Source organism: Nematolebias whitei, chromosome 9 (genome assembly GCF_014905685.2).
Source record: "Nematolebias whitei isolate Nwh7 chromosome 9, NemWhi1, whole genome shotgun sequence".
Lineage (NCBI taxonomy): Eukaryota > Metazoa > Chordata > Actinopteri > Cyprinodontiformes > Rivulidae > Nematolebias > Nematolebias whitei.
Genome location: NC_056506.1, coordinates 22,187,704 through 22,200,707, shown reverse-complemented (window position 1 = coordinate 22,200,707; position 13,004 = coordinate 22,187,704). Strand labels below are relative to the sequence as shown.

Genomic DNA, 13,004 nt, shown 5'->3' with positions numbered 1-13,004 from the left:
TGGCTCAGAGTGAACTCTCCATTGTTTATTCTAAGTTGATTGATTAATACTTTCTTGAGCTGTGACAGCTCAACATATTTTTTCTGATGTAAGGTTTATCTTCTTTGATTGTTCAATCTTCAGGCACAGAGCGTTATTCTAACTTACACACTTTATTTTTACTGCATTCATCATTCTAGTTGCCACCTTATGAAACATGTAGCCTATTTAGTTTGAACAAAGGTTAGCAAAATGCACAGCTAACCTTTAAAAAGCGCAAAAGTCATTATCTACCAGCAGTGACTGCATCAGAAGTCTGCTTTTCTTCATGCACTGCTTTGTCACGTGTGCACAAGATTATTCAGCTCATCAAGCAGACACACACATGCATTGATCCATTATGCAGTCATGTTAATCAGGACAGTATGTCATGATTTGGTAACACACATCTCCAGAGGCAAAATATGTCTGTCTGTATTTCATAAAAGTTGTGCCCAAGTTCAGGAGCGGAAACACATTGTGAAAGTATATGGGTGGAAACAGACTGTAAACATCAGTGCCCGAAGCAGCCAGGTTTAGAGTTCTGCAAGAAGGGACGTAACATGCGCTAAAGCATCTGCTGCCTCTTTGAACATTTTGCAAGAGCAGCACTGATACTGTCACAACCCATCTCAGTTTTCATCTGTATCACCTGCAGCAGAAAATACTTGGATTTAGGTTACATATAGCTCCTGTGCAGACTACTCATGTCCCAAAACACTTGTACTTATTTCCATGTGCATATATTCCTGCTAACAACCCTCTGTCGCTCTTGTTGTTGTACATATGATTTGTAGTTGTTAACATTTTTAAGAAGTACAAAAGGAGACAGCTTTGGATGTTTTACTTTATTTAACAAAAAGAAAAAAAAAGGAGCAAATATAGTAAAATGTTCCTATACATGTTGATACTAAATATTACTGTACATGTCAGTGACTGGGAAGTGGTCAACAGAAAGATGTTACAAAGTCCAGAATGTGGTAAAAATCTGAAATGATTCCAGGAGAAGTGAGAACAAAACACTTCAGTCCAGTTACTCTTTTATTTTTTTATTTTATCCTTTTAAAGATCTCACATATTTGTTCTGCCCTGGGGAGAGCAGGGCTACTAAATAATGGATGAAAACAGGGAAGACATTTCGGCTACTTTAAATGGTAAATTTCTTCCTGCACTCATCTGATTGACGCACTGGCTGAGGTTTTCCAAGAAACCAAGTAACAAGAATGGGCCATTATGGCCTGTTATGGCTCATCACAAACATGGAAACAAACAAAAATGGCCAATGTTGTTGTTTTATTTTTCCTTTGAGGTTTATAGGTTTGGGTATGGGTATGAATGGTGTCCAATCACAAAAAAAATAATAATAAAAAAAATAAAAATAAATAAATAAATAAATAAATTGAAATATGTCATGTCTAAATTAAATTTTGTATTTAGCTATATTTATTTATTTAGATTCACAAAAATACCAAATAATTGTTTCTGCAGCCAGTTAAAAACATAAAAAAAGGTTTTATTTTGATGTGAAATAAATATTAGGTATGCATCCTGAACAGTCTTAGCAGCAAGACTGTTCAAGTACAAATATTCACCATTTGATTTCAGGTTGAACCAAGGTACAGTTTGAGTTTTGATCAAACAAACAAACAAACAAAAACTTTAGTTTGTTCTTATGTTAAAGCTGCACCTTCCATTTGTGAAATATTTATACTTAACACAAAAAAAATGAATGTGTGTGGTTTTTTTTAGCTGTTTAACAGCAAATCTCTCTATTTTCACTTCAAGGGTAAACTCTAAATAATGTAGCGCTATAGATTTTTATGATTTAAAAAAAACATCAAGTAGCAATGCCAAAAAGCATTTGCACATTTTCTTTTGTTTTATATTTCCAAAAAAATAAAAAAGTGTCATTTCTCTGCTTATTCTAGAATAAAAAAACAAGCAAAAAAACAACAACTCTCCAGATGTTAAAGGATGAACAGCCATACTTTAAAATCAATCTTCTGTTTTTTAGCCTTCTTTTGATATGATTTACTTTGTATAAAAAGCATGTCTTGACTAATGGGTTACTCCAAAATGTTGATATAAAAAATATACTTTCCTAAACAGAATCTTAAATATACAATCATGAAGCATTAGAACTGTTGAACAAAACTATTGCTAAAATGGTAGATCAAATCTAAATTAAATGCAGTCATGCAAACTTGTAAAGTTCTAATGATGCAAAACAAAAATGTTGCCATTAATTAAAAAAAACAAAAAAAAAAACAACAACAACATATTTTAAGGATCTTAGACAATGTGTTTGTCGTGTACATTTGACCAAAGAATATGAAAAAAATAATAAAACATTAAAATGTGAGCTGTTTGTTTTCTCTGGCCCTAAATGCTATTAGTTCTTGTTTGTATGATTTTTGACGCAACTGATCAAAGTTTCTCGACGAGAAGACAGGGCGAAGGAGAGCCCTCCTGCCCTGATGGGACACATGCAGCCAGATACACGATAGATTCCTGGGGGTAGTGGAGGATCGTGTGTCTGTCCATATTGTCAGTCCAAGGATGTAGAAGACACGTACATAATTGGATTTATGATAACAGGATTTCTGCTTTGTGGAGTTGGTGATTACCTGGCATATCAACAAACTCGAAAAACGTTGGCAGCTGCCTGGCCATTGTGAAGCTGCCTGGCCTGTGTGAGGGGATGTGTCGTGCTGTCAACTCAGATTCAAATGCTGTGTGAGCTGAGCCATAAACTGGACGTGATTTCTGCTGAAAATCTTAGGTTACCTACGGCTCCTGAACCTCGCTGGCAGGAAGGAATTGACATTGGAGAGGTTACAATCTCTGCCCGGCAGAACTGACCACAAAAAAAATTGGCTGTTTGGAGTCGCCATTGAGATGTATCAGTGAGACTGTAAGGCAGACGGAAATTAACAGAGTCGGCCTGATCCAAAACAACTGCTGTTATCTGAATCTGCTTCTCCCGTGTCGTCCTTGGAAGGCTGACTATCTCAAATGATCCTGGATGTTATGTTAACAAGGTGCTCTGCTCCCACTACTTGTTCCCTTCTCTAAGGACATCTGTGGACCTGTGTCATAGCTCTACCGAGGGCGGCTCATGGACTATGGCTGGAGGGGGGGTGTATCTGATCAGTGTTCACGGATTTTCTTACAAACGCACACATGCATACACTCATTCGCACAGCTCACACTCCCCTTAACCCAGTCCTTCTCAAATAGTGGGGCGCGCCCACCTGGGGGGGGCCGGGGCAATGGCGGGGGGGGGGGGGGGGCATGTAACCCTTGAAAACATGCTTTTTTTTTGCCGCAGGGAGTAGTTTTTTTTTTTTTTTTTCACCATTCTCACTTTGTCGCATGCGTTCCTAATAAGTTATGAACAAATATGGCTGCCTTGTCATTTTGGGAGCGATAAATAAACTCCGACCATCACCTCCTTCCTCCCTCTGATGCTGTTTTTATGTCCACGCGCTCTGGACGTCACTCACAGCGCGCATGCAACAAAGAGTGAACACAAGGGAGAACGACACCTGCCCCCTCTTTCCTCTTTTGTGTTGACTAAATGTTTTAGTTTTATCAATGAGTTTGTCAAAGTACAATTAATACAGAAGTAATGTTTAATACATGTTATGACTTGATTATTTGCTAACAAAATTAATTCACCTCCTCAGTTAAGCTGCTGTTTTTTGATGCTCTGGACGCTTGTCACTCACAGCATGCAGGTGACAAAGAGTAACTCAAAGCAAGAGGGTTACCTGCCCCCTCTTTCTTCGTTCGCGTTGACAATTGTTTTTGTTTGTTTTATCGATGAATGTGCTCATTGATCCTGACTTCCTCATTTTGATTATTAAAAAATCAGCATAAATTGTTTAATTCATTTTTGTTTTGTAGGCCAAAGTGTTTTATATAACACTCCTGAGTTAAAATGTTGCTGATCAATTTGAATTTATTATTATTTGTTGATTATATTTTATTTTATTTTTCAGTATCAAATGGTACAAAATGTTTACAGTTTAAAAAATAATAGATTTTTTACAGGCAAATTGATACAGACTAAAAAAAAAACAATGCTAATTCTTCCTTGTATGTTCATCTATGTTCTCTTTTTCCCTTAAATGTTAATAAGGACACAGTGTTAGGTAGAGGTGTACTTATAACAATTTTATAGACATACTATTACAGTCGTCACGGAGAGTTGGGGGGGCACAAAATGTTTTCTTCTTCCTGGGGGGGGCATAGGAGAAAATAATTGAGAAGCACTGCCTTAACTCAACACCTTTGCTGGCCTCCCTCCTTTTGCCGGGAACCTAGGCACACACACTCACCCACTCCAAATGCATTGTATTATGTCATCTGTATGTTGCTTTTTTTGTGCTGAGTTTTTTTACAATCTCACACTGTGTCCTGTTATTATTATTATGTAAGATATATATTTTTTAACCTCCTCTTTCCTCGTGTTCCCTTTTCCTTATTTTATGAAAAAGGCAGCCCCTCTCATGAGGTTGCAGCCTCAGGCACCCCTTCTACCCATGTCTATGTTGTTTGGTTGTTTGTGTTTCTTTGGACGGGCTGAACTGAAATGAAATTGTGTTGTGCTTCTGTGCAAGGACAATAAATCTGATCCTGATACTAATTCTGATTTTCGCTGGTAGTATGATATGTGATTTTGTCCCCTCGTGTTTTAGTTCACAAGCTGAACTGCTCATGAGGAAGTTGTTGTTCTATCATCTTTCAATAAAAGTACTAAAGACAGAACAGTGCTGCATAAACAAATAAAGCAGCTTTAGCTGTAAAGCATTGAGGAAATATGACATAAATGCAAAACATTTACAATTACCAGACAAAATGAACTATTTGGTCAAAGAAAAACTAGATTAAATCCGAATTGGACCGATTAAAATGTTTCGTTTTAATTAAGCATATGCAGAGTTTTTATAACAACAACAAAAAATAAAAAACATTTTACCAGTAAAACATTTCCTCTTTGTGTGGATTCGTGTGTGTGAACTCCGTTTTCATTTCAAATATAAGAAAACTATGCACAGCAAGTGCTGAGATTAATTATTATTTCAAGCACACAGCTTCATTGCTCGCCCTTAATTAATCTGAACCTGAACGCTGAAAAAAAAAAGGATTTTGTCATTTCCCAGTATGTGTCAGCTTGTATGTGCTGTGAAGCTTGCATATTTCAGGATTATTTTTGTAAGTGAGATGTTTTTTTCTTTTTTCCTTCTTTAGCTGGGACAGAAGTTTTCTCTCAACGCCTCCACAGGGACAGAAAATGTGTTATATTTAACACAATGCTCTGAAACTATTTGCTGATCAAAATAGCAAAAAATAAAATAAAATTAAATTAAAAAATTGGGAACTCATTTATTATAAAGTAATCTAAATAATCCAATTAATACTCTATGGATCTGTTAAAAATAGGCTACAATGCTTCAAGCATTCCATCATCATCCCAGTCCCCAGTAAACGCACCATCAGGATTAATGATTACAGACCTGTTGCCCTCATGTCTGTGGTCATGAAATCCTTTGAGTGACTGATGTTGAAATGTCTGAAGAACATCACAGGTCCACTGCTGGACCCCCTGCAGTTTGCTTATGGAGCAGACAGGTCGGCAGCTGATGCAGTCAGTCTGGGACTACACTTCATCCTGCACCACCTCAACCACCCAGGGACCTACGTCAGGATCCTGTTTGTGGACTTCATCTCAGCTTTCAACACAATTGACCCAGACATCCTCCATCAGACGCTCACCCAGCCTCCACATGTCAGTGGATCTCCAGCTTCCTGATCTACCAGTAGCAGCAGGTGAGGCTGAGGAGCATCTTCTCACGCACAAGAAACATCATCACTGGCACACCCCAGGGATGTGTTCTCTCCCCACTCCTCTTATCTGTGTACACAAGTGACTGCACCTCACCAGACAGGTGTGTGAAACTTCTGAAGCTTGCAGATGACACCACTGTTATTGGTCTGACCCAGGACAATGACGAGTCTGCATACAGACATGAAGTGGGTCAATTAGTTCACTAGTGTGGTCAAAACCACCTGGAGCTCAACTTGCTCAAGACTGTAGCAATGACAGTGGACTTCCAGAGAAGCCCCCCACACACTGCCTCCCCTCACCATGCTCAACAACACAGTCTACTGTGGGTTACTTCTGGTTCCTAGGAATCACACTTTCTCGTGACCTGAGATGGTCCTCACACATAGACACTGTTTGGAAGAAGGCCCAGCAGAGACATTACTTCATGTGGCAACTCCAGATGAATAACCTACCAAAGGAGCTGCTGGTCATCTTCTCCATGACCATTATTCAGTCTGTTTTGTGCACATCACTGTGTGGTTTGACTTATCCACAAAACAGGACAAGTCTAGAGTGCAACGGACAATCAGGTCTGCAGAGAGGATCATGGGGGTTGACCTTCCCTCTATCCAGGACTTGTACAGGGTTAGGATCAGGAAAAGGGCTAGTAACATATCTGAAGGCCTCACACATACTGGACACAAACTATTTAGACTTTTACCTTCAGGTTGGTGCTACAGAGAGCTATTTGCAAAAAAACAGCCGGCACAGAGACAGTCTCATCCCCCAGGCAGTCTCTCTGATGAACTCAATAAACACTATGACTACAACCATGTGACACTGTCATATGGTAGTAGTCAGCTACTCTGCTGTGAAATAAAATAAGCATATGTGCACTACCACAACCTGCCTTCTTCTTTTCTTCTCCTTCAGTATATTAAAAAATGGCTGTACATGTACATACTGTTTATTTTATCCTCCAAGTTTATATAAGTTATGCACGATGTCTGTATGCTGTGAGTGCTTGAAATTGAAGTCAAATTCCTTGTCTGTGCACAAAACTTGGCAGATAAAAGTGATTCTGATTCATCTGTCAACACAAATGTACACTGCTTACAATTTCATCATAGTGGCTGATATAATACATGATAAAATAATTAGGGACATTTTAAAGCGAGATTTAGTTACAAAACTAGGCTTTTATCAAGCAAAACTGATCTAACTTGCTATAACAAACTGTTATATAATATTCTCTTTCACAGACTCCAACTTTCCTCAGAGAATTTGAAGGCTGTAAAGATCAAAATGGGTCCAAATAAAAATAAATGGTGACGAGCTTGTTGAACAACATGTTCTGATATTCTGTTTCATCAGAATTTGGATGTGAATACAGATCATAAGCAAAACATTGCGCAACGAACATTGGACAACTCAGGTAGGTGACCATTTGACAGGAGAAGGTGCCTTCTTAACTCGCCTGACAACCTTTATGTGCAACATACCACTGAATATGATGGAGAAAACTGGCTTTTGTGAATTAATGGACAGATTTTTAATAATTTAATTGATTACATTGTTGATAAATTTCACTTATTGGGCAAATATTGCATTGTAGGAAAACCCCAAATGATGCATGTTCAAATTAACACATGCAAAGTTTAATATCAGTGCATTAATTTGCCATTTTATAAGCAACCAGTATTTTTTTCTTCATTCATTCAACCTTTATTTAGACAGGTAAATCCCATTGAGCCTCGAGGACTCATTTACAAGAGAGACCTGATTTCAACAAAGAAAGATGACAACAATGGACAACAGCGACAACAATAGACAGTTATAAAAAGGCATACAGATTTTTTTTTTCTTTTTACAAATAGGATGACAAAAAAGTAACAAAAACAGCAAGATTATAAGGCAAATGTAGAAAACTAAAAAAACAAAAGGATGTGTGAGAAGATTAGTTCAAGGTTCTGTTTGGGCAGTCCATTTTATGTGACTAATAAAAGGGACTATATTTAATACAATGTTTTACTACTACTGATGTATTTTAAAGTATATAATCGCAAATGGGAAAAAAAAAAAAGAATCACCTGATGATTCTCTGGTAATGTCTTTGGTTTGTCTGTGTTTAAAATAGTCAAAAAACCCTGAGATATGAGACAAATTATTCAGAGATGATTTACTCTTATCTTAAGGCATCTAATTTGAACACACAACAAAAATATGCGACATTTAGGGCTCTGAATCTGTAAAAAAAAACTCAATAAAATAATGTTAATGATCATCTTTTTAGGTCTAAATGCATTTGAAATTCTAAAAGGCTCTTCAAACGTTTGCATTGGGCTCAATAATTTGTCACATTCTGGACTCACCTGTCTCTGGGTCACACTGGTGTTCACAAAGATCCAGTAGCCGTCGTCCGCACAGCTCGTTGAGCCAAGGCCCACTGGCATTCTGCTGATAGTACAACAAGATCTGGGCTGGATTGAGCCAGTCTGAAGCATCCAACTGGCTCCCTTGCAGCAAAATGAACCTTGATCCTAACAAGGACAGAGGAAGGAAAAGTGTTGGAAAGAAACACAAGACATAAGAAAAAAACAGACAAGAAAGTGAGAGGTACAGAGAGTGCAGAAAAAATGCAGTCAACTGTAAAGTTTGAAAAAAAAAAGAAGTAGAATAGTTAAACCATGTTATGAAAATGTTTATTAATAGTTTTAGGAAATGACGAAGGACCTAACATATAATAGACCTTATAGCTAAAATTTGAAGACTTTGGGAGATTAAATAAACTGCTCTAAACAATTTTACCCCAGAAGTTGTATTTTAGATACAGTATGAGGGTGGAAATCACCTGAAAATAATATTGGAAAAAACAAACAAAAAAAAAACAAAACACCAGAACAAATATCTCAGGATTTGTTGAAGTTCATATCTGAGAGATTAAGCTGATATTCACCAGAGGAAATGTGATTCAGTTTTAGTGTTGCCACTTTAAAATAAGGCTCTTCTTATAGATGGCTAATACATATTTGACAAATACCTTATTAATTTCCCTATAAACACTTTATAAATCATTAATAACTGCTTATTATACATTAATTAAGGGTGTCAAAAAAAAAAAAAACTGACCAGTTTCTTGCCAAATAGTGAACCAAATCTGTCCACCTCTATATTTCATTTAGATTCGTTATATTGAACATTTCAAAATAAGTTACATCCTTGTAAGCACAATAAGCATTTGTAAACCTATTTGTTTAGCATATGATATCGGACTTTATCACTGCATTATAAGTGTCTACAACAAATATACCCTTTAAAAAAAATAAAATAAAAGGTTTACAAATGCTTATTGTGCTTACAGTCTGAAATGTTTAATATAGGTGAACATATTTGGCTCACTATTTGGCAAGAAACTGGTCAGTTTAGTCTCTCTGTTGCCCTTAATTAATGCATAATAAGCAGCTATTAATGATGTATAAAGTGTTTATAGAGGAATCAATAACGTATCTATAAACTATTTATTAGCCATCTATAAGGGGACCCTTATTGTAAAGTGGTACCTTCTGAACTAAGTAAAAAGAATAAAAATACCACTTTTACTTTGATTTATGATGGATTTTTATTAATCATAAATAGGGCAAACAAAAGTATCCAAGTTAGAAATGAGAGGTTGAATTTTATTTTATTGGTAACAAAATATGAAAAATCAAAAGTTGTAGATTTTAATATATAATGAACTATTACCTTATTTTTTTCTTCCCAAGTGTTGTTAACTAATTAATTAACACATTTATTTATGTATCTATTTATTTATGTATTGTCTTGTTAGGTTAATACAGTCAATTAATTACAAATTAATTTAAACACTTTTTTCATGTGATGTTCAGTCCTGTGAACTAAAAACTTCTCTCGGCTCATAAATTGCAGCCTCCCCACTGCAGGAGGGTGACTGACTACTAGCAGTGGACCAACCCCACTCACAGTCTGCACCACTCCAAAAAGAGGGGACAAAATGGAGTAAGTGGATATATCTAGGGGCTTAGCAGAGACTTTGACCACAGGTCATTGATTAGCTTGGAAAGAAGCTTAACGAGCAGCTTAAAGCTGGAGACACAAATTCCAAGAGGACAAAGTCTAAGCTAATGCCCCCCCCCCCCAAAAATGACTTTTTTTATTATCTTCCCAAACATGACTTTGTGGAGCGTTTAGATGATGTGAGTGAGTATACAAATAGTGCCTTAGCTGTGCAGGAATCGACTGTTAAAATGATGACCATTAAAATGTGATGTTCCCAACAGCAAAGTTACAAACCTAATTTTGTAGCTTTTCCCAACTGGGATAAAACAAAGTATCATATTTTCATGTTTAGACGCTTTTTTTCCCCAAGCAATCTACAGACACTAACGGGATTACTACACAATAATCTCCATGTGTGTTCTTTCAGTGGCCTTAGTGATGCGATGACATACTGTAGAACTAAATTCAAATATCAGATCAACACTTTGTCATAGCTAATAATGGTTGATAAATAACAGACACACTTTGTGTAGTGGAGCTGCAAAAACTTCAGCCATGGTTTTTCTGTCTTATTTATGTGATGTTTGAGTGAAGCTGAGGGAAAGACGAAAGCTGTTGAGCACCTGAGTACTGCTGCTGTAAGGGGAATAATGAATGTGTGAGTGTTTCTGTTTAATTTCCAAAATAAAATCCCCTCATTAAATGCATCACAGCTGAACGGTGCCAGACAGTTTACACTAAAAATCTAAGAGCTAAAAGCTCCACTGAATACTGGCGAAGGCTCGCGTTTAAACCTCAAACGCTGTTAACTACAGGCAGCGAGTCCAAAATTAAAAACCTAAAGATTTGTGAAGTGTTTCCTTTCTAGTTTGTGGCAATCTGGAAAAGAAGGCAAAATAAAACGAGAAAGTCAGAACATAAAAAAAGCATGAGCAGCACCTGTCACTCATTTGGAGTCGGGGGTCCATGGGCACCTGAGACAGCAGGTGTCAAAGTTGACACTGATATGCAGGCACTGTGTGATCAAGGCTGTTTTTAGTAAAAACGGTTTGAGCAAATATATCTGATGTACTAAACATTTGCAAACACCTCCACCAGGTTCTGCTCTGTGTGTTCTAAAGTGTGGAGCTCCTACTTTGATATATGATATTATCAAAGTAAAGGTCTTTGTTTCTGAAACATTTCAGAAGTACACACACATCATGTTTGTGTGTGTGTGTGTGTGTGTCCAACCACCCATATCTGTGTGTGTGTGAGAGAGTTCGCATGCACACACGTGCTTGGGTACCTTTGCCTGTAACTTTAGCATATTTCAAGAATCGCTCAGAGGTTTTCCATCAAACTTTTAGTATTGCATAAACTTGATTTAATGTGCCCCTACAACTGAATACCATTTGGACCAAATCTAATTCAAGATGGCTGCCTTAGCAAAGCAATTTCATTGGACACAACAATGTTTATTACCATACTTCTAGCCATATAAGTCACTTTTTTTGCATAAATGTGCATGCACTGCGACTTATATGGCGAAGCAACTATGTTTTTTCCCCATATTTATAACCCATTTTTTGGCTGAGATCTGACTATTTCATTCATTCTGACATGAAAAATATTAAACACTACCATTTTCAGCCACTAGAGGGTCCTAGACTAATATGGCAAACCAAGTTCTCATTAATAGGTAAACGTAGCTATTACTGAGTCACTTGACTTGCCATACTAAGCCACCTTCGTCTCGCTCTGGAACTCCTGGAACAAACATCAAATCAGCTGCATGTTGCCGCGCTGCACAGGCGAAATGCAGCTGATTTGACCATTAAAGTGCTTTTATTAAGGAAAGTTAAACTGAGACACACCTTCGCTATAATGTCAAGCAAACAAATAATTGTGTTTAAGTGTTAATCTTGTTAAGTTCTTGTTAAAGTCCCCCTGTGCACGCTCCCACAGCCGCCATTTGGCAGCCAGTCAATTTTCGGCACTATACCGGCCCATGTTTCCAGGTTGTCAGAAGTGATGCATAATAGATGCAACCTATATGGCAAAGCAACTTATTTATGGGTTTTATTTATTTATTTTTTCACTTTATTAGGCATTTTTGGACTGATGCGACTTATACGACAGTGCAATGTGTACGGCGGCAAGTACGCTACTCAGTTAAATTTTAGATACCACACTAAATTTCGGTATGGTAGTAGCTGAGACGCCCAAACTTGTAGTCTGAGTGCCAGCTGAGAGCTGCATTTTCAGTTTTGCTCTAAAGTACTGGAATAATAGTGAGTTTTTTTGTATTATTTATTAATGTTTTTAACAAAATATCCCACGAACCACTAAAATATTTTATTGAAACTTGTACAAATTTATCATTAGGTTGATATTAGCAGCTGATAACTTTTGAAGTCAACCCATATGAAGATGGTTATCATAGTCAACTGATCTAGGGAAACACAAGAATGGGTATTAACAAATTGAACAAATATTGAGATAAAAATAGGTGTGTAAGAAGCTGAGGTTCATCCTCCTTATTTAAAAAATAAACACAATTTTATATGAGATTGCATTCAAACGCTGGCAAAAAAAAATAAAAAAATAAGTAGTGGGCAACAAGCAAATCTTCCAGGAATGCTCAGCTTTTATGTTTATTTATTTTTATTTTATTTTTATATCTTTCTCTTTTTTTGTCCCTTAAGATGATTCATTTCAGGAGTCTGGCTTCACAGATCATTTCCTACTGGTGAAATGTATTGATTGTATTTTATTGATTTATTTTCATACTTACTTTCATCAAATGTTTGCGTTTGTCTTTGTTATGGTCTGGCAAAATAAAACTATTTCTGAATTCAAGTGAACTGTCTCCAATCATATGTGAATGCTAAAAATGAGCTTAAATGTGCAGTCTCTATGAAGCTTCACAGCAAAATGTGTTCTACTGGAACCTTATGTTCCTTCTCGGGCCCTGAGATCATCAGATCAGCTGCTTTTGACTGTTCCAAAAAAGAGAATGAAGCTCAGATGAGATCAGCCTTTTTCAGACGTGGGTCCCAAACTTTGGAACAACCTGCCCCCCCCCACATGCACCACGCCCCCCCCACCCGCCTCACGAGCCTAGCCCGCGACCCGGCCCCCCCAGACCGTCTGG

The 13,004-nt window shown here is 37.1% G+C and overlaps 1 protein-coding gene across 1 annotated transcript in view; it reads right to left on the bottom strand.

The window, feature by feature from the left end:
- Positions 1-13,004, bottom strand: part of astn1 (astrotactin 1) — a 487,375-nt gene that overhangs the window by 338,863 nt on the left and 135,508 nt on the right. Inside the window, exon 8 of the mRNA XM_037682041.1 lies at positions 8,224-8,391. Within this exon, the coding sequence (XP_037537969.1) occupies positions 8,224-8,391 (168 nt within the window). The remainder of the gene's footprint in view (positions 1-8,223; positions 8,392-13,004) is intronic.